The sequence below is a fragment of the Salmo trutta genome, chromosome 18, assembly GCF_901001165.1.
Source record: "Salmo trutta chromosome 18, fSalTru1.1, whole genome shotgun sequence".
In the NCBI taxonomy this organism is placed as follows: Eukaryota; Metazoa; Chordata; class Actinopteri; order Salmoniformes; family Salmonidae; genus Salmo; species Salmo trutta.
The window spans coordinates 40,934,748-40,957,853 of NC_042974.1; the positions used below are offsets into that span (position 1 = coordinate 40,934,748).

A 23,106-nucleotide genomic window follows, 5' to 3' on the forward strand; every position below is an offset into this window, starting at 1 on the left:
TTGCCAAAGTACATACATAACAGCAATGATTGGACTAACAGTAATAAATAAGTAGTAGTAGTGGTAATGATATTAACAGCAACTACAACAATAGTAATATGAATAATAATAAATAAAAGTAATAGTAGTAGACTCTCTATCTTCCTCTACTCTCCCATTTCATTAAGTTGGGACGTCACTAACACAGTGACAGATGCACTCTCACACACCCGTCAGTGCTGGTGTGGCTCCGGAGCTGTGACAGGGCCTTGCTCCATGCCCTTAACCAGAGGGCCTTCTAGTCTCTTTTAGAAGGCATTAGTAGACAAAGCGTAGCTGCTGAATTGTGTCTACTCATTCTAAGCATATATTATTCCTGGTTAAGGATCCTCAACTGAATTTCCCTCAACAGAGTAAATTACTATTGTTCTCTCACACCATTCTTTAATCCAGTACAGTGATGTTGGTTCAGTATTTGTCATACATCTTTGTTCAGCGATGACAATAGGCATGCCGGCAGCATACCACCCTGTATTCCACTGCTGTCTTGCTTCTGAAGCTATGCAGGGTTGGTCATGGTCAGTCCCTGGATGGGAGACCTGATGCTGCTGGAAGTGGTGTTGGAGGGCCAGTAGGAGGCACCCTTTCCTCTGGTCTAAAAAAATATCCCAAAGCCCCAGGGCAGTGTTTGGAGACATTACCCTGTGTAGGGTGCTGTCTTTTGGATGGGACATTGGGTGTCCTGACTCTCTGTGGTCACTAAAGATCCTATGGCACTTACTGTAAGAGTCGGGGTGTTAACCCCAGTGTCCTGGCTACATTCCCAGTCTGGCCACCTAATCATCCCCAGTGTACAATTGGCTCATTCATTCCCCTGTAACTATTCCCCAGGTTGTTTCTGTAAATGAGAATGTGTCCTCAGTCAACTTACTTGGTAAAAAAAAACATCTCTCTTTAAAGAGAGGGGAGGATTGACTGACCTACTCCCTTTAACTGTGTCCTTCGGTAGCAAATCCAATCCCTATACTGATTGATTACATCTTGGTTCAATATGACTAGGCAAAGTAAACCCAAGAACTTGGACTTTTGCAATAAAGTCAATGTTAATCGTTAACTATTTGAATGTGGTATTACCTCACCTGGGCCTATTTGTTTGACTCAACAGAGGGCCACTGTACACTAATGCCTCAGTCTGTCAGTGTTTTGGCTGATGCAAATGTCACTGAGTGATATGATATCATGTTTACCCATTTGCTGTTTGCACTTGTTGAAGGTCGGGTAAATTACTTTTTCCTGTCAGGGAAACGATTAAGTGGCAGATTCTGCAGATTCGGGGCTGTTTGCACATAGTGTGATATTCCCTGTGTTTAAACATGGGCTCTATCTACTCTCTGCTTTTGGTAAGACAAACACTGCATTCCTGTGCAGCTGGAACAGCCTGCCTGGCCTACCTGTGTGTCTGGATTCTAACATTGCTTAGACATGGTGTTTGCAGAGTAGGCCCAGTATTCTCATCTGTCAGCAAGAACAGGACACAGTTTCTATGTGTCCAGTTTGTAGTAGACGCCTGTAGGAAAACACTCATCCTATTAGGGGTGTATACGGTATGTATTCTCAGGGGCTTGACTGGTAGGTAATACATGTCAGTATTTCTCAACTGCTGCTGATTGCTTCAGCAGGGTTCCTCAAACTCCATTGAAACCTCTGACATTGAGCTAGAGCTAAATGGGAGCTAAACTCATGTTTCACAGCACAAGCTTTATGCCTAAATACGAGCCCAAACAAGAGAAGCACCTCATCAGTCGTGACAGACAACACAGTCTAATGCTGTGTCTCTAATTAGTCTTTGTTGGAGAACAAAGCACCGTAAAAGACCATATCAACAAATTCAATACGCTCATCAGGCCGCTGCTGTGCTAGCACAAAGCATTAGGCCACTAGGATAGGCTCAGAGGCACACCCGCTTTCTTCACAGCAAGATAATGAAATCAGCTCTAATTTATTCGCTCACAGCCAGCCTTTGAGAGGTGTGGCGGTGCCAGAGAACTTTACAGCCCTAGAAGATTCCAGCCTAAATGAGCTGACAATTAAAACAAACAAAAAGAAAAGAGTAGGAAAAGCGGTGCATAACTCTGGTCCATCTATCTTCAGATCTCCCTGTCTGCTTTATTTCATAGATAGACCAGGTGCATTGTATGCACACTAATGGATAGGGTAAATAGCCTCATCATCACTTTGTTATTATTATTATGTCCCTAGCTAACATATTCATATCCCTCAGCTCAGCCAAACTAAAGCACACTCACTAGAGTTTTTCCCCCAGTGTAATTCCATATAATTTGATTGTTCTCTCCCACCTATTCCATAGTGTTTGGAAAAGATTGCTTAATAATGGATAGTGTTTTACTCCAGTAATGGCTTTATGAAAAGCTTTTTGTTTTGGACTTAGATGTAGTCTGTCTCTCTCTCTCTCTCTCTCTCTCTCACACACACCAGTGGAGTCTCCTCAGAGGTGGAAGAGCAGGAACATCCTCCTCAGTGAATTTCATAAAAATACAAATAGTGAAACATTAAAAAAATATATAATTTTAAGATAAAACTATACTAAATATATTCACATGTCACCAAATAATTGATTAAAACACACTGTTTTGCAGTGGAGGTCTACAGTAGCCTCAGCAGCACTCTCTAGGGTAGCACCATTGTGTAGCCAGAGGACAGCTAGTTTCCATCCTCCTCTGGAAGGGGGTGAGAACCACAAACCTAGGAGGCTTGTGTTTCTCACCCTCTTCCATAGACTTAATTATAACAACTTCCAAAGGACGTCCTACGACCTATCAGAGCGCTTGCAAAATGAACTGACATGTTGTTCACCCAATCAAAGGATAAGGGAATTAATCTAGTACTGAAACATGCTACAGCTAACTAGCACTGCAGTGCATAAAATGTGGTTTGTTGTTGACTCAGAGAAAGACAATAGTTGGACAGTTTTGAACAAATTCATTTATTATAAAATGAAGGAGAAGCAAGAGAGAGAGAGAGAGAGAGAGAGAAAGCTAGCTATATTTTGTATGTTTTTCACTTTTACTTACTTAAAAATTCAAACGGCACTCGCACATCTGACTTATCTTTTTTCAGGTACATGCTAACAGTTGAATAAGATGAGAAAAAAAGAAGAAACCCACACACTGCTCTTGATAGTATCACTGCTCTTTAAAAAGCTTTAGATATCGGCCTCAAGGCCTTGGAGGTTTTTTTTATTAGCATCCTTATGTAGACATAGCTCCACCTACATCCGTTCCATGCATTGAATGGGGTTGGAATCGAGGAAAATAAGTAATGTTACCAAATATAACATTGTGCATTTCATAAATATTCTAATAAAGTGTGTACATAAAATATATTAAACACGTCTGTAAAACCACAATCAGGACATCGACCCACCAAGCACGTTTTCATAAATCATTGGGTACAGCGCAAGAAAAACGTCAGAGTAATCTGAAATGGGGGCATTATTTCATGTTCACATTTACAACATAACATACATAGGCATTTCATCATTAAGACCTTTAGGAAAAATGTCTGGAGGGTGAAAATCCACAAACATTCTCTTTTGCTCTGAATACTATTTATATCACCTCCCCTGTCTGATATCTTAACTTTCTCTGTGCCACAAAATCTAAAGGTAGAAATGTCATGTTTTTGGTCATTCAAATGTTCTTTGACTGGATAATCCCTGTCGTTTCTCCTGATTGAACTTTTATGTTCGCTAATTCTCTGTTTGAGAGAACGAGAGGTTTTACTTACATTACACAGCCCACATGGACATTTAATCATGTAAATAACATAACAACTGTATTCCTGTATGTGGGTGGCAGAAATATTAACACTTCATCATATTGTTGCACCTTGTGCAACCTCTGCATTTATACCTACCATTCGGAAGAGGGCGTGAAAGAGCCTGGCTGATTTTCTTTTGTGACTGGCAGTTGGCATGGACCAATTTATCTCGTAAATTGCAACCTCTCTTATAAGTGGTGGATTCTTAAATTCAGCAGGCAAAGCTGGTTCCAATGATAAAACATGTCAGTGTTTCTTGACAGCATCTCCCACTTTGCGTGAGTTCAAAGTATATGTGGTGGTGAACATTACTGTCAGGTGTGCTCCCTCTCCGGCCTCTAGGTCACCAGGCTGCTCGTTATGGCGCACACCTGTCACCATCTTTACGCGCATCAGTGCATTATGACACTTACCTAGACTCCATCACCTCCTTGATTACCTGCCCAATATATGTCACTCCCTTTGGTTTCTTCCCCATTCGTCATTGTTCCTGTTTCATGTCGGTGTGCTGTTTGTGTGTCTTGTTCATTTATTTATTAAATATATTCACTCCCTGAACTTGCTTCCCGACTCTCAGCGTACATCGTTACAATTACAATGTTCTATAGCTCTAGTGGGTATTTTTTATCCACACATTGTGGAGAGTAGCCTCTTAAAAACCCATTGCGCTGTCACGGCTGTCGAAAGGATCGGACCAAAGTGCAGCGTGGTTGTAGTTCCACATTTTATTAAATCTGTGAAACTTTGCAAAACATAAATAACTGAATTTACAAAACAACAAACCGTGACGCAGAGAGAAACAAACACTACTCAAAAGATAATCACCCACAAAACCCAGGAAGAAAAACCCCTACTTTACCTCTGATTGGAGATCATATTTATGAGGACCAGCTGCCTCCAATTGGAGATCAACATCAAAAAACATCATCATAGAAATAGAAAAACTAGAACTTAAACATAGAAATAGAAAACATAGAAAAACACAAAACACCCCCTGTCACGCCCTGACCTACCCTACCATAGAAAATCACATCTTGCTATGGTCAGGACGTGACCAGCGCATCTCCGTTGCTTTTTCTTGATAGTCCTCTGTGGAGTGGCATATACGGCCCAGTTTGAAATACTGGCTTCTTGGAAGTCCTCTTTTTAATGGCTCAGGTGGAAGCTGTCCCCCTGTAATAGAGTATTACTGTCCGTTTCTTTTCTAAACAGGGCTCCATTTGATTTCTCAATCTTCATATTGAGGTAATGAAGACGTTTAGTGTCACATTCAATAGTGAATTTGAGATTGAGGTCAATGTCATTGAGTAATGCCATAAAGTCTGACAGCTCTTCTCCCGTTCCTCCCCATATAATTTTTTTTGTCAATATATCGATACCACTTCAGGAATTTAATTTTCATTGTTAACAAAACGTTCTTCAAAAAGACCGACATAAAGTTTAGCATAGCTTAGCTAGCAAATGCAGCTAGCTAGTTTAGCATATTCAAACAGAGAGGGATACTAAACTCAGCAAAAAAAGAAACGTCCTCTCAATGTCAACTGCGTTAATTTTCAGCAAACTTAACATATGTAACTATTTGTATGAACATAACAAGATTCAACAACTGAGACATAAACTGAACAAGCTACACAGACATGTGACTAACAGAAATGGAAAAATGTGTCCCTGAACAAAGGGGGGGTTGAAATCAAAAGTAACAGTCAGTATCAGGTGTGGCCACCAGCTGCATCAAGTATGGCAGTGCATCTCCTCCTCATGGACTGCACCAGATTTGTCAGTTCTTGCTGTGAGGTGTTACCCCACTCTTCCACCAAGGCACCTGCAAGTTCCCGGACATTTCTGGGGGGAATGGACCTAGCCCTCACCCTCCGATCCAACAGGTCCCAGACGTGCTCAATGGGATTGAGATGCGGGCTCTTCGCTGGCCATGGCAGAACACTGACATTCCTGTCTTGCAGGAAATCACACACAGAACGAGCAGTATAGCTGGTGGTATTGTCATGCTGGAGGGTCATGTCAGGATGAGCCTGCAGGAAGGGTACCACATGAGGGAGGAGGATGTCTTCCCTATAAAGCACAGCTTTGAGATTGCCTGAAATGACAACAAGCTCAGTCCGATAATGCTGTGACACACCGCCCCAGACCATGACGGACCCTCCACCTCCAAAATTGATCCCGCTCCAGAGTACAGGCCTCGGTGTAACGCTCATTCCTTTGACGATAAACGCGAATCTGACCATCACCCCTGGTGAGACAAAACCACGACTCATCAGTGAAGAGCACTTTTTGCCAGTCCTGTCTGGTCCAGCAATGGTGGGTTTGTGCCCATAGGCGACGTTGTTGCCAGTGATGTCTGGTGAGGACCTGCCTTAAAACATGCCTACAAGCCCTCGGTCCAGCCTCTCTCAGCCTATTGCGGACAGTCTGAGCACTGATGGAGGGATTGTGCGTTCCTGGTGTAACTCGGGCAGTTGTTTTTGCCATCCTGTACCTGTCCCGCAGGTGTGATGTTCGGATGTACCGATCCTGTGCAGGTGTTGTTACAGTGCGAGGATGATCAGCTGTCCTTCCTGTCTCCCTGTAGCGCTGTCTTAGGCGACTCACAGTACGGACATTGCAATTTATTGCCCTGGCCAGATCTGCAGTCCTCATGCCTCCTTGCAGCATGCCTAAGGCACGATCATGCAGATGAGCAGGGACCCTGGGCATCTTTCTTTTGGTGTTTTTCAGAGTCAGTAGAAAGGTCTCTTTAGTGTCCTACGTTTTCATAACTGTGACCTTAATTGCCTACCGTCTGTAAGCTGTTAGTGTTTTAACAACCGTTCCACAGGTGTATGATCATTAACTGTTTATGGTTCATTGAACAAGCATGGGGAACAGTGTTTAAACCCTTTACAATGAAGATCTGTGGAGTTATTTGGATTTTTACGAATTATCTTTGAAAGACAGGGTCCTAAAAAAGGGATGTTTCTTTTTTTGATGAGTTTATGTTAGCTAGCTGGCTATGGCTATCAAACACTAAAACTCTTCCAAGTCAAGGTAATCTTTTAGATGTATAAATGTATTGTCACTGGGGCCCGCCGGTGTCACTGATAAACTGCTTACTACAGTAACTACACTCTACTGCATGATTGTAGCAGGTTTACTAATACGTTAGTTCTAGTAGCTATGTTGACTTTGACATTAGCTAATATGGTGACAACAATGTAAGCTGTGGTTAGTGGTTATGATATAAAGTTTTGTCTTGGAATTTTTGTTTTGCCTGGTCACAAACAGCTGATGTGTTGTGCACTGAAGTCCACAAGCAAAGATAAAACATGAGAGGAGGAGAGTGCATAGATGCGAGAAGGAATTATACAATCAATGGGGTCATGCTGTTTGTATGTGGCTGCTATGAAAGTGAACTGTATCTGCATGTGATCAGGGGTGTATTCATTCCGGTGATTTTATTGAAAGTTTTTTAAACGGAAGCAAACAGAACAAAATGGGGATAAACATACCTGAAAATATTGTTTGCAACTGTTGGACAAATGATTACACCCTAGATCGTCTAGATGCAGGCAAGAGTGTGAAAGGCGGTATTGAAAGTGTCATTGCCTGTCACCTTGATTACTCAAATTTCTCTCGACCTGTGCACCTATAGTACGTTGTAAACTTTCATTCATAGGCTAGGTTGTAGCAACCTCATGCTGTGCATAGGGAACACTTGAGTATCATGTAGTAGCCTATACCTATCGATGTTCCATTGAGCTGGGTGAATGGAATATGAATGACAGTCATCCAAAATGCTGTAATATAAGTATGCCATGCTCATTAAAAAAATCTCTTAAACGGCATAGAACGCCACACATATGCTGCACATAAATTTGGCATATCTGCATTCACAATCTTGCTTCTTCTCCTTCACCCTCAAGGCCCACCTCTATCCTTATGCAGTACCTTAAGAAAGTATTCGCACCCCTTTACTTTTTCCACATTTTGTTGTGTTACAGCCTGAATTCAAAATTGATGAAATATATTTACACACAATACCCCATAATGTCAAATTGAAAACCTATTTTTAGACATTTTTCCAAATGTATTGAAAATTAAACATAGAAATATGTCATTTACATAAGTATTCACACACCTTAGTCAATACTTTGTAGAAACACCTTTGTCAGCCATTACAGCTGTGAGTCTTTCTGGGTAAGTCTGTAAGAGCTTTCCACACCTGGATTGTGCAACATTTCCAAAATTATTTGAGCTCTGTCAAATTGGTTATTGATCATTGCTAGACAACCATTTTCATGTTTTGCCATAGATTTTCAAGTAGATTTAAGTCAAAACTGTTACTCGGCCACTCAGGAACATTCACTGTCTTCTTGGTAAGCAACTTCAGCGTAGATGTGGCCTTGTGTTTCAAGTTATTATCCTGCTGAAAGCTGAATTCATCTCCCAGTGTCTGGTAGAAAGCAGACTGAACCAGGTGTTCTTCTAGGATTTTGCCTGTGCTTACAGTAGCTCAATTCCTCAAAGGGTTATTCAATGTCTGCTTTTTTACCCACCTATCAATGGGTGCTCTTCTTTGCGAGGCATTGGAAACCTCCCTGGTCTTTGTGGTTGAATCTGTGTTTGACATTCACTGCTCGACTCCGTTTGGTACAGAGCTGAGGTAGTCAAAAAATCATGTTAAACTCCATTATTAAAACTTGTTACGCACATTATGTGACTTGTTACGCACATTTTTATTCCTGAACTTATTAATGGCTTGCCATAACAAAGGGGTTGAATGCTTATTGACTCAAGACATTTCAGCTTTTGATTTATATTTAATTTGTAAAAAAAAAAAATGTGTGTAAGCCAGTCGCACAAAATCTATATTTAATACATTTTCAATTCAGGCTGTAACACAACAAAATGTGGAAAAATGTATACTTTCTCTCTCAATCTCTTCTCCCAATGCAACATTGGTGTAGTAGTCTAACACAGAGTCTGGTCTATCTGTAGGCAAAGCCATCCACGCATTTGGGAATGGGACAGACGTGGGAGTGTGGCAGCCCATGCCTCCAGTGCAGACCACCACCTCCACCACCACTCCTTCCCAGAAGGCTAAGGACCGCTCCCCCAACTCACTGGATGCCGCCACAAACACCAACCATCTCAACACCGGAGACGAGTCCCTCTACCACTTCTGTGGCAGCTTGCAGGTGAGGGCTCTAGCAGCTATGACACACAGCAAGAAGTGATTTCATGCCCCATGGATCTCCTGTCCTGGGGGCCTACGGCCCAGCATCTAATCTTAGGGAACTATTTTAAGATGGCACTGGCTTAATTTAAGCAATATTGATTTAATGAGGTAGAACAAATCTGTCGAGTATTCAGCTAGCACATTTGGTTCCTTGAAAGTTGGTTCTGAGAACAAAGCCATAAGTTTCCTGACTGGTAAAACGTAATATAAAAAAAAAAGTGACATTTTTGCATATTGTGGGAACGTTTATTCTTAGGTGCAGGGAGGTTCTGAGAAAGTTTTACTCTGGTTCCTTGAAGGTTTTCCTGGGAGGTTTTATTAATGCTCTGAGAACGGAAATTATAGATTATTTTGAGGTTTTTGAATAACTTCCTTAAAACTTTCACTGAATGTTTTAATACAACTTTTAATAACACTGCTAGCTTATTTAGGGTTAACCTTTTTGAACTCCAAGCACAGATAGGATACACGGAAATTAATTTCCTTAGGCATTAATCATGCAAACACATTTATTTTTTATTGTGACACGGCATCAGTGAGATTCAAAACTATAATCTTCTGTTCTCATGGAATTATTCCACTTCGCCACCAGAATGGAGCTAACATGCCATGTTTATTTATGCATACAAAGCTGTTCATTTTAGTCTATTCAAACAGAACTGATTTAGAAGGAAACAAGCATTTATTAAGATCAGGTGTGGCCAATTAGTGGGTGAGGCCAACACACCTGAACACATTTAACGAGATAGAGGTTTGTTGATGCTGAGAATGGAATGTATATGTTTTTAAATAACATTCTTAGAACGTTCTATGAAAGTTACTAAAGTTTTCTTGTCGTTTTTATGGAAAGTTTTGTTATGGAAAGTTCTCAGAACAATTGGAGAACATGACTTTAAATAGAACCATGAGGAAACATGTAGGAAACGTTATGCTGAAGTACTGAAATTCACACAAAAGAACGTTGTTTCTTCACGTTCTTGGAACAATTTGAGAACTTGAATTAGCAACATAGAGTGGGAAAGCGGCCATGCGTTTTGATAATTAATAGACACTGCAGTACATAAAACCTAATAAAAACATATGTCTTGTCCAGGACCGGAGTCTGCGCAGACCGGTGCGCCATAGCCAATCAGTAGGCCTATATGCAAATAAGCCATTTGCCACCCGACCTACCATCATTCCCTTTGAACTGGACTGTGTGTTTACAGGCAGTAGCAACAGCATGGCTTTAGATCATTAGAACGCATTCACCAAAAGCCACAAAATAAACCTGAATGGATTTCTGCAAATATGTAAATACCACAGGAATCCTCTTACATTTGGCAACTTCACAGTCCTATTGATCAAATAACCATGACAAGGTAGGCTATTTCTCCCTCAGTTGCCTATGCACATCAACAACAACAAGATCGACAACTAATGCTTGCCAGAGCGAGATGAGATAAAATCTAACTAGGGAACATTAAATAAATCCTCTCAAAAGTTTTCAGCTAGTTTGACGTCAAAATTGCACTGATCAACAATGGGGAATAGCAGCCTGCTCGTCCTTCTGCAGTTTGCCTGCCAATGCATGCTTTCCCAAGCTATGTTTTGATAACTGAATGGGAAATTGCCTGCCTGCCCATTTATTTTATTGATGCCAATTATATTTGATTGACAAATAAGATATATGCTAACTGTGGATAACAGTCCTTCAAGCTAGTTAGCTAGCAAAGCGATTCACAGCTGTAGCCACCAAAATAAGTTGGTCACTCACCCACTCCTCCAATTACTTGACATCCTCCCAGCAACTAGTTAGCCAGCTAACGTAAGGCTCAATGTTTTTAGCTTGCTAAATAAATAGCTAGCTACATAAATAGATACGCTCGCCCAGGGGTGTCAAACTCAATCAACACACAGGCCAAATTGAAAAAACACATTGAATTCCCAGGCCAGACATAGCTTATTCATTTTTACAAAACAAAAAAAACTGGCCATTGTTTTATTAGAATAAATATGGCCCTTTATAATGTTCACTTATGTACATAGGATGCTCTATATAGTATTTTTACATATTGTGTATTGTAGTTGTAACATGTTTCTCCTTTGCATTGTCTTTTGTTGCAGTTTTTTTTTTGGGGGGGGGGTATTCATTGTCAAACTTTAAAAACCAAAGCCAGACTACAACATTTTAGTAGCCTAGCTAGGACTGTGGCATGTGTCTGTACACTTTCCCTCTGCTGCGCAGGACATGGGACACAGGACAGCATTACAATCGAAGTTGAGTCACCGATGGGAGCGTGGTAATTTCATAAAGTAGATGACTCAACTGTTGACTCATTTATACTCATTTATGTGTGTCCTAGTTGGTCCACAGAGCTTGTTTGACACATGTGCACTAGCCTATTAGCCACATTATGACTGACTTGAGATCATTGCCCTTTGATTGCATTCCCGGCCTTAGTTACAGTCGTCCGTTTTTGTTAAAAATATTGAGTAATTGAAACTGAAACAGTGCGTGCCGAATGGGTGTTTATGCTGAAGTACTGACATTTCCACAGAAGAACGTGGTTTCTTAACGTTCTCTGAACTATTTGAAAACATTCCCAATGTCAAAACAGTTGGAGAACATTCCAATAACATTAATGAAATAATTAAATGCCAAGAAAATAAAGTTTTTTGTTAAGTTCCTTAAATGTGCAGAGAATTTTCCAAAACCAAGCAACTATCCTACACCATTCTCAGAAAGTTGTGGGAAGGTTGTACGCAAAATAACCACAGGACAACCACGCTCTCACCCAACTCTGAGAAACATATGGTTCTAAGAACATTATATGCTAGCTGGGCAGCCCTTTTGAGAACCAATACTGCTTTTTTTCAGCAGAGCCTGCATTAACTTGTAATGGACTAATAGTTGTATAGGAGTCTGAGGCACATATATTGAATTGTTATCCTGGCCTATTAGTGGTATAGCTAGACACTGAGTGGAGTCATTCTCATAGCTAGACACTGTCCTTCAGTCAGTCAGCACATCCTGCTACACACTGCAGCTCAAACACTCACTCCAACAGCAGACACACTAGATGTACTTCATCACATGCACAGCATACACACACTCTAGCGCCCTGGAGAATCACACATGACCAGTGTGCAGGCTTCATCCACCTCGGTAAAAAAGGCACGGTGGTGTCACCGACAAGGTGACGTGTGGTCTGATCTAAATGTCACCTACTGCCACCCAGCTCCCATTAACATGGATGACCGCTAGCCTGACCGCCAGCCAGCCGACCCCTCGCCTGATGAGGTCTTGCGTCCCTGGCTGCTCGGCCTGCACCATTTGATAGGGCATTCATATGCTAATGGAACAGATTAGGATATATTACCCAGATTGATCTGGATGGGAGATAGTGTGCAGGCCCAGGGGTGGAGCGGGGGTTATCTCTGTGATGATGTCCTGGCTTAGATGACCTGCTGGAGATGGATCTTACATTTACATCAGGGGACAGAGACTGGTGCTGTATCAGAGCACACTGTTATGATGGTTGATGGTCATTAAGATTAACATCTAAGATTGTACCTTGATCAGTGTGAATGGCTTCAACAAAGCAAACCCAGTTGTATATCAGCAATGTGATATAACTGACACTAATGTTCAGACTTGGGAAGCTCACAGTATTAGGTCTGTCCAGGGTTCTGTCATAGATACACACATTCTCTAATCAAATGAAAGTGCTCACTTTGCAAGGAAACACACATCACACAACACACAAGTGCAGGAGGCAATCATCCTTCCCACACAGATGCGCATGCAAAACTATTGTATGGTTTTAGCAAACGTGTATTTGTCTCACATCACACACTCACACCACAAACACACACACACAACACATACACACTAAGCTGATAATGAGGCTGGTGTATTGGCGAGTTAGTGCTGTTGGCGCTGTGCGTGTGGCGTGTCAAGCTGAAGTTAATGAGAGTGTGTGTTCCTGTATTAGCCCTGTTTGCTCTGGAGCGTGTGTTGAGCAGGAACGGCTGTCGGAGGCAGACAAGCTCTTTCTAATCACACACTCAGGGGACGGGCCTGTCAGAACACTCACTCCTCTCTCCTCTCCTCATCGATTACAAACCCTCTATACTGGCACTGGCAGACAGCTGTAGCACTTGTGAAAAACCAATGACTCAGGACCCCACTAGACTTCTAGTCAAAAGACAACTTTGGAACTTCCCACGTAAGCAGCTAGAAATATGTTTTTTTTGTCTTTCATTTTATATATTTTCGCAAATCAAATTTAGCTCTACTGTGTATTCCTCAAACTGCCAGGAAGTAATTTTTTTCTTTCTCTTTGTGACCTTAAGCTTCAAACTGAATTAGGAAGGGTTCTCTTTGTCTTGTATCCGGTGAGAGCGATTTGCCTCTCTTTGTGTGGATTGAAAGTGGCACAGGCAGAAATGCCTTTTGTCCCACGTCAGAGATTCAACAAAGTCAGGTGGCTCCCAGCATATCTCAGCACCAGGAACAATAGCAAGGAGAGTCTGTTGTGTTGCTGCTGAGCCCAGCAGGGCCTGTAGCGCTCCCCAACCTGGGCCTGACAGTTAAGAGCAGCAAAACAGATTATTCACTGTGAACCCCAGAGGTGATTCAGTTTTACTTATGAATAGTTAACTCAAATGAAAATTGCTTAGCTGCCTTTAGACAAGTCTGTATCAAACATATTCAAACAGCATTTCTGCATCAACATCGCCAGTGGGTGAAACTGGTTATAAAGACATATTTTGTAACATCATGGTCAGGTTGTATTTTGGTATTTGGTATTTTATTAGGATCCCCAAAGCAGCAGCTACTCTTCCTGGGGTCCACACAAAACATGAAACATGACATAATACAGAACATGAATAGACAAGAACAGCTCAAGGATAGAACTATATAAATTGTTATAGAACATTTTTTACTTGGTTATAATCTGGTTACAGGTTATTGGTATTCAACACCCTACACATACATACGCATGTACTCGTAAAGGATACAGGCCTGATTCTCCTCCATTCCCCATGAAATCTCGTAGATAATGCATGCTGATGTATGAAACAATAACAGCATGCCCAGTCAAGCTGATTGATGGTTTAGGCCAGCGGGAGAGAAATTAATTGTGCGACAGCTCTGGATTCCATTCAGTGGGCAATGACAAACATCTCTAATTTCCGTCTACTGTGTCCCATCCAACTCCCACTACAGCCAAATCCACACACCCTCACACTGTCTTATACACTCCCACATTACACTGATCAGGACTAGTTATCAGTCTAACTTGAATTGCCAAGTTGGTTGGTCTTAATGTGTTTTCTTCACAAAGTACATATTACTCCACATAAACACTTCGTAATAGTCCAGACTCGCTGAATTACTGCATTATCATGCCTGCCCTGTGCCATATTCCCCATGGCTCTAGGGGTAATACTTGCAGTAACATTTATACTGAACAAAAATATAAACGCATCATGGAAAGTGTTGGTCCCATGTTTCATGAGCTGGCATAAAAGATCCCAGAAATGTTCCATATGCACAAAAAGTTAGTGTAATTGAGCATTTATCCTTTGCCAAGATAATCCTGACAGGTGTGGCACATCAAGAAGCTGATTAAACAGCATGATCATTACACAGGTGCACCTTGTGCTGGGGACAATAAAAGGCCACTCTAAAATGTGCAGTTTTGTCACACAACACAATGCAACAGATGTCTCAAGTTTTGGGGGAATTGGCATGCTGACTACAGGAATGTCCACCAGAGCTGTTGCCAGAGAACTGAATGTTCATTTCTCTACCATAAACTACCTCCAGCTTACTTTTAGAGAATTTGGCAGTACGTCCAACTGGCCTCACAAACGCAGACCACGTGTAATCACAATAGGCCAGGACCTCCACATCCAGCTTCTTAATTTCTGTCTGTAATAAAGCCCTTTTGTGGGGAAAAATTACTTCTGATTGGCTGGGCCTGGCTCCCCAGTGGGTGGGCCTACCATAACTGCACCACTGCCCAGTCATGCGAAATCCATAGATTAGGGTCTAATTTATTTATTTAAATTGACTGATTTCCTTATAGTAAAATCGTTGAAATTGTTGCATGTTGCGTTCATAATTTTGTTCAGTATATTATACTGTCAGACCCACACACACACACACACACACACACACACACACACACACACACACACACACACACACACACACACACACACACACACACACACACACACACACACACACACACACACACACACACACACACACACACACACAGTTTTTTCTAGCTCCCACAAAATGGAAAACGGTAAGTATTGTAAAGCATTAGAGCGACTGGCTCACATAGGGCACTGAACGCAACCCTGTCATGTAAATCATCACTTTTGTTTCACTGTTGACAAAAGCAGTTTCCCTTCAAGGTCTTTGTCCACTTGAGGCCCTGCGAATACCAGATGACTGGCCTCATCATACGACATTACCTAGAGCAGCCAAGCTGTTGTTCGAGGCACATTATAAATAAAAGGATTTAGAAGTGGAAAAGCGCTGAGATTTAACTGGGATCAGAGACGTTTCCTCATACAACCTGGTCCGGGAAGTCATCTGTAACAACTGAATCGAAAAACTGTAAGAGCATCAATGGCGACATGTATGTCAGTAGAAAATGGTCCTGTATGGCTCAGTTGGTAAAGGATGGCACTTGCAATGCCAGGATTGTGGGTTTGATTCCCGGGGCCACCCATACGAAAAATGTATGCACACATGACTAAGTCACTTTGGATAAAAGCTCCTGTTGAATGGCATATGTATTTTATATTATTCCAAAGCAACAAATCACTGATGTTGAGCACTACCCATGGTTCATCACTGTTTACAATCACTTAGACGAGCGCATAAATTCCTACTACACACAGTATGGTGGTTTTGACCATGTTTCTCTTGGTTTTACAGGCACAGAAACTGAAGTCTAACATCTCAATCGATGGGGTGCTTTGCGTGGTAAGTGGAGAGCATAGTTTGATTATCCTAATGAACCTTGTTTGAGAAAAAAATATTAATCTAACTTTAAGCCATAACTATCAACTCACAATTCATCATGACTAAGACCAGGAGGTTTTCCTGACTGTACGGCCTATCCAGAAAATGTGAGTAGGTCCTACCTAATCAGTCTTGATCTATGTAAAACTATGTATGAACAGTAGATTTTCAATTAAGAGGAAAGATTAAGGTAATTACTACTTGGACCCTAACCTCATGACACAGACCCACATAAGGAAGTCAAGGCGACCCCTTCTGCACACATGCCCATGGTCTTTGTAGTCCTCGGGGCTGAAATGTGAGCATTGCTTATCTAGTGCTCTTCAAAGTTCAGTAAATGTCATTGTACATAATAAAGCTGCATTATTCCATGGAGTGACATTTAAGGAGGCAGTGGCAGGTTCAAACAGCCTGAGAAGACATGGCCCCTTTTCAGCTCAGCAATTCATTAGTGCATCAAAGAGCTTTTCATCTCACCTCCAAAGCAACACATGGATATGACAGAGCCACCCTGGCATTTTAGTTCTCAAAACAAACTTCTTTTTTTTTACTTTCCAGTCTAGTCTGCCAATTTAATCACATATTTGTGGTGTTATTAAGACTTTCTAATTTGGTTTGGATTATGTCACCTTTCTCTAATTGAAAATGTGTATTTGATATAGTGTTTTGCGTGTAGCCCCAAGAGATCATAAATGTGGACACTTTAAATGCAGGTTTTTGATGCAACCAGGGAAAAAGTGATCGTTATGATTTGTCAAATTGTTTCAATTCTCTGTCCCTCCCTCCACAGGACCCACAGATCGACGACCCCGGTATATCCAACTCCATCTCCAGGAATTCAGCCGGGCTGCCGTCATCTCAGGCACACCTATACTCACTGCTGCTCCTGTTGGCCGCGCTGCTACACTGCACCCTGGCAGCACTCTACCCCACAGCAGTCTTGTAGCCATGCTGCATTTCAAAAACATGGACAGACTCAATTTGTATAAATAAGAAATGATATTCTCTGTTCCCAGTACACCTGTTGTATTTTTCTTTCCCTTCTCTCTGATTCCTTTTTTAATTCTAGTTTGAAGAAGCATTACGTTGAAGTGTGCTAAAGTGATCTCAGTGTTTTCTCTCGTTTTTGTTTTATGAAGGGAAAAGCTTCTATGTCGGTCACTGGGCGATCATGAGAATGCATTGCTACATTCAAATACACAATGGCTGGTGGCTTTTGGGCAGTTCCTGGTACGAGTCCTTCACATGGGACCTAATGTATTAATAATGGTATTGTCATTAAGCAGGCGCTTTTATCTAAGTGAGTTTGTGTGTTGAGGCTGAGGCAAAAATTCCCCATCACTTTGATCGCAATGGTTTACATGAGGCAGCTTTTTCAATATATCTCTTGTGTGGCGTGCGTGTGTGTTTTGATATGGTGTCTGCCATCCTTTCACATTTGAGAAGAAAGAATTTGAAGATGTGGATGGGGCTATGTTGGCACAGAGCTCAGACAGTATAGACGGTTAGACCACAGAACCTTGGCTTTAGAACCTTTGATTTACAGGAAAATGGCTACAGAACCCCGTGTTCTGTTGGGTGCCACCAACTCAGCCTGCTGCAGCAAAACACACATATTAAGAGCTCACGTTGACATTGTAGCTCAGGCTCATACACGCATGCAAAAAGCACACGCGCAAAGACCAGCACACACATACAGTACACACTCACGCCCACATGTAAAGGCTCCCTAATATGTACATGGAGCTATTTGAGTGTTGGGTTGGGTGATATGGTGGTTGTACATGGTGGAACTGGACATTGTTTTGGTCTTTCAAAGTAGTTTGACATATTTTCTCTATACTGGATGAAAGGGAGGAATGGATGTAGGGTTTCTGGTAGACACATTCCTACCTGAATGAGTTTGTGAGCGCTGGACTCTGCTCTGTAAGCATCGTAAAGAGCTGTGGAGCTCTTGGCAACAGCCGTACAGATGATGACTTTAAGAATTGTATCAGCTCACGAGAGATTGATTCTCATGATCAAAGCTTTATTGTATGACACTGTAATTACACACAATTATTCAATAGACTAGCATACATCTGCTCAATGTGTTGTCATATTGCCTTCACAATAAAACTGTCAATCTTATTGGAGCGAAGGCTTATAAATAACGATTGGCATCTGAGTCCAGCTGACGCAGAACATGTGACTCTTGTATGTATATTGTAGCATTTTGTATGTCTCCTGAGAATCGCTGAGAAAGTATCAACCTTGTAACATAATCATATTTAACTCTCAAATGAAATGTGCAAATAAAAAGATACATTTGAAGTAATAATTTGCTCATGTGGACCACCCAACACAGTCACCTCACACTTACATGTGGCATGTGCAGCCAATTACTTTAGCCTTTGGACATTTTAAAGCATTTATGACATGCTGCTTGGGTTCGTGTGGCTTTTCAAAACATAATATATATTACATGTTATTTACTGGGCATTAAAATGATATATGTATGTACTTGATTGAAACAGTAATTGGACTAGAAATGTCTGATTATAATCTTCTGTTCAGGAGCATTGTGAGCAATTTGATCAGATTCAGATTCCCTATAAAATACATCAAATTAAACAATATCATTTTTGTTTTACAGCAAGATACATATTTGCCCCGATACGTATAAAGGAACTAATGTAAATGAAGATATCAATGTAGCTCTCCTATTGTTTTTCCTGAGCAAACAAATATTCTACCAATTTTATCAGATTCAGATTTCCTATAAAATACATCAAATTAAACAATAGCATTTTTGATTTACAACAAGCTACGTACTTGCCCACAAACATATGAAGGAACTAATGTAAATTAAGATATCAATGTAGCTCTCCTATTGTATTTCCTAAGCAAACAAATATTCTACCACAGTTACATTTATGCTGTTGCCTAAATATGATATTGTTTTTTGGTAAATACCCTGTTATTTTTCTATCTTTTACTATTTTGGCCTTAATTTATTAAACTGCTACATCCGGCACAAGTAAGGAGCATATAGGACCGTACACAGAGGTTAAAGTTCATAATATCGCATGGTTGATAGGAAATGCAATAAAGGATATAGACTATCATTTGATCTATGGAGGCAGCTGGGTGGTTTAACACATTGGTATCTGCAGTTGGATTGCTGATATTTCACAGAGACAGAGGATGAATGTGTTGGAATCTGTGGGGGAGGGAGGATAACGAGCCCACTAAGTGGCAGGTGAAGACATAAAATACCCCAAGAGTATTTGTATTCATCTGCATCACATTGGTTGTTTAACTAAAAGAAAACGAACTGCAATGTTTATACTGATTGGAAACAAACAATCCCTCAGCTATCCACGTTACTTCATAGCTTGTGAAAATGTACAATCTATTGTATAAAATGATAATTAAAATGTTGACTCATCCAACAGTGAGGTTGTTTTTTTTTTATTCCTTAGGGGGTTGTTCTGTGGCCTGTTATAACCCTGTTTTGCTGGCTGGCTGAGAGAGAGAGAGAGAGAGAGAGAGAGAGAGGCAAACACAGAGACAGTAAGAGAGAGAAACATACACAGGCATTCCAATTCAGGTATTTCTTTCCACTAATTGGTCTTTTGACCAATCACATCAGCTCTGAAAAAGATCTGATGTGATTGGTCAACGCAGCCATAGAGAGTCCTGATTCAAGTAAGGTGAACCTGTCTGCATAAATAGACATGTGTAGCCATTGTCTGGTACCTGAGAATGAACTGTGTGAGCTGTGAAATCTGGAGCTGTGCTGAAAAGACTGACCACATAATAGTTTATCTATGACATGCTGAGATGAAGAGCGGTTCCAGATGAGGACATCAGCCTTGGCTTTACCATGTCAGATAAACAGCTCACATGTTACCAGGACATTGAGGAAAATGTCTGACCATTCGTGTCACGAATCAAATATTTATTTTTATTTTTAATTTTTTTCACCTTTACTTAACCAGGTAGGCCAGTTGAGAACAAGTACTCATTTACAACTGCGACCTGGCCAAGATAAAGCAAAGCAGTGCGACAAAAAACAACAACACAGAGTTACACATAAACACACGTACAGTCAATAACACAAATGAAAAATCTATGTACAGTGTGTGCAAATGTAGAAGAGTAGGGAGGTAAGGCAATTGTCACAGCAGTCGTAAAATGGAGACCAAGACGCAGCGTGGATAGTGCTCATTTTAAAACTCTTTAATGAACACACTTGACAAATTAACAAACGACCAACACAGTCCCGTCAGGTACACTAGACTAGATGGAAAACAACTACCCACAACCCCAAAGGAAAAGCAGGCTGCCTAAGTATGGCTTCCAATCAGAGACAACGAAAGACACCTGCCTCTGATTGGAAACCATACCCGGCCGAACATGAAAACCAACACATAGAAAATGATAACTAGAAAAAACCCACATAGAAAAAGAAAACCCAAAATACCTACAAAACAAACCCCCCTGCCACGCCCTGACCACTCTACTATGGCAAATGACCTCGTTCACTGGTCAGGACGTGACAGCAATAAATAGGCTGTAAAGGCAAAATAATTAAGAAAAAGAGCAAGAGGATAAATAACAATATGGGGATGAGGTAGTTGGGTGTGCTATTTACAGATTGGCTGTGTACAGGTACAGTGATAAGTAAGCTGCTCTGACAGCTGATGCTTAAAGTTAGAGAGGGAGATATAAGAAACAAGAAAGTTCTGAAAATGTTTGAAAATGTTTGACTGGGCCTAGATTAGGGAACATTCTCAGAACACCTCTGGACAAATTCAAGTCAATCCCACTTGAAATACTCTAGGAACAAAACATGAATCCAAAAACAGATAAACTTCAATGCACAAATACAGAAAAATGGACAATACTGAGAAGGGAGGGTCAATTTCATGCATGCACTTTTCCACAATGAAGCAGGAAATAGTATGTAATGGCTGTATGGCCTTTCTCTGGACATCATACTAGGAGGGGGTTGTTTAGCTGAAATGGGGTAGAAAGACAGCCAACGGGGTTGACCTTTCAAATCCCACAGATTAGGGAACGCCTCACAATTATTACATCACATGTTGTTACATAGTTTTTTCTGAAATCAACTCAAAATGTCACTGGTGTGGTTGTTTCAACAGTATACCAGCTGGTACTTCATGTAAGTATGTTTCTTGTAGGCATTTTCTTAATGGACAGAAATAATGAATCTGAGACAATATGTTAGAACATGTTATACAGACTTTGACAGAATGCAGCAGCAGCTGTGACAAACACAATGAAATGGGACTGTCTGAGTGATTTTGAAAGGATGCACTGAAGATGTTCATGCTGGTTTGGTAGCGAGAATCAGCTCTTACAATTAAGTTAAAGTGTTTGGTTGATATGTGGCTTTTATATTCATCCAGTCCTCTTACAGAAGGCAAAACAACATACCCTAATCTCTAGAGGACAGACGCACGCAACATTGATCGAGTATCTGAAGTGATTTTGCAAGATTTTAATTCTGGATTTCTGAGAATAATATGTATCAGCTGAGGTTGAATGGAATGTGTTTCAAAGAATAACACCAATGTTATATAACCAGGGCTCCCATCATGCACAATATTTCCAATCATATACTGTAAAAGAGAATAGATGGAAATGGCATGGGCTAAAGGAGGATAATGCCCTTTCAGACAAACAGAAAATGTTTTATTAATGTCAAACAAATGCAATGCACAACCTTGAAATTAAAGCCCTCCAGCAAAAAGGGGAACAGTAAAAGAAAGATATTGAACATTAGTTCCCCTAAATGTAGGGAATAACATTTTTGATAGCGAGAGTAAAACTGCATTTTACATTGGAGATGTGCTTATTAAGAAGTTCTAAAAACTAGTCTATTGACACTAGCCTCTGCCGAAATGGATAGCGAGCCGGTGACGTAACTTCCGCTTTTGGATGTTAATAATGTGACACTCCATCTTAACTCCTCCTCCACATTTACTGGATTGGTTGAACAGTGCAGAAGAGAACCTCCCCTGACAGTTTTTGTCTTCACGTCAAGACCAGTATGTAGGGGATCTAGTTTCAGGCGTTTCTTTTATGCCTGCTACGTTAGGTTAATTGACCTAACCTTGAGGAGGCTTCAATATATATTATTGACCTGAAGGAACCTTGGTTATGGAGATGACCTTTAACTGCACTTCGAGAAAACTATAAACTGAAGTACTTGAAAACATTTTTCAGGTAATTATCAAGGCTAAGATAGTCTAACAAAATACTATTATATAAGACTGGTCTAAGGAGGAGCTTGGTGAACTAGATGAGCTGGCTTCTCAAAGAAGTCCTATTGAAACAAACGTTGTATAAAGGGAAAGGGGGATACCTAGTCAGTTGTACAACTGAATGCATTCAACTGAAACGTGTCTTCCGCATTTAACCCAACCCCTCTGAAGCTGGCCTTGCATAGAACATGTCTAATCTAAAAAAGTGCTGAAATTATATTTAGTCTGTGAAAAAGAAAGGGGATAACAGGTTTTAAGCATCGTCGTCAGATGATTGTTCATATCCACAAATGTACAGTCTGCAAGTAATTTCTGAAGCTACTTAATAGGATGTAAAAACTGAAAAGATGTAAACATTTCAAGTCACTTTCCACAGGCATTAGTTCACGTCTATTAATAAACATGTCACATTGGGGTTGCTGTACAGTGCCTTCAGAAAGTACACTACATGACCAAAAGCAGGTGGACACCTGCTCATCAAACATCTCATTCAAAAATCATGTGCATTCATATGGAGATGGTCCCGCATTTGCTGCTATAACAGCTTCCACTCTTTTGGGAAGGCTTTCCACTAGATGTTGAAACATTACTGCGGTGTTTTGCTTCCATTTAGCCACAAGAGCACTGATGTTGGGCGATTAGGCCTGACTCGCAGTCGGCACTCCAATTCATCCCAAAGGTGTTCGATGGGGTTGAGGTCAGGGCTCTGTGCAGGCCAGTCAACTTCCTCCACACCGATCTCG

At 40.9% G+C, this 23,106-nt stretch overlaps 1 protein-coding gene across 1 annotated transcript in view; it reads left to right on the forward strand.

Moving 5' to 3' along the window:
• gfra1a (gdnf family receptor alpha 1a) overlaps positions 1-19,524 on the forward strand; it is a 95,184-nt gene extending 75,660 nt beyond the window's left edge. The window contains exons 7-9 of the mRNA XM_029698595.1: positions 8,812-9,011; positions 16,002-16,049; positions 16,879-19,524. Of these exons, the coding sequence (XP_029554455.1) occupies positions 8,812-9,011; positions 16,002-16,049; positions 16,879-17,034 (404 nt within the window). The 3' untranslated portion in view covers positions 17,035-19,524. The remainder of the gene's footprint in view (positions 1-8,811; positions 9,012-16,001; positions 16,050-16,878) is intronic.
• The last annotated feature ends 3,582 nt before the right edge of the window (positions 19,525-23,106 follow it).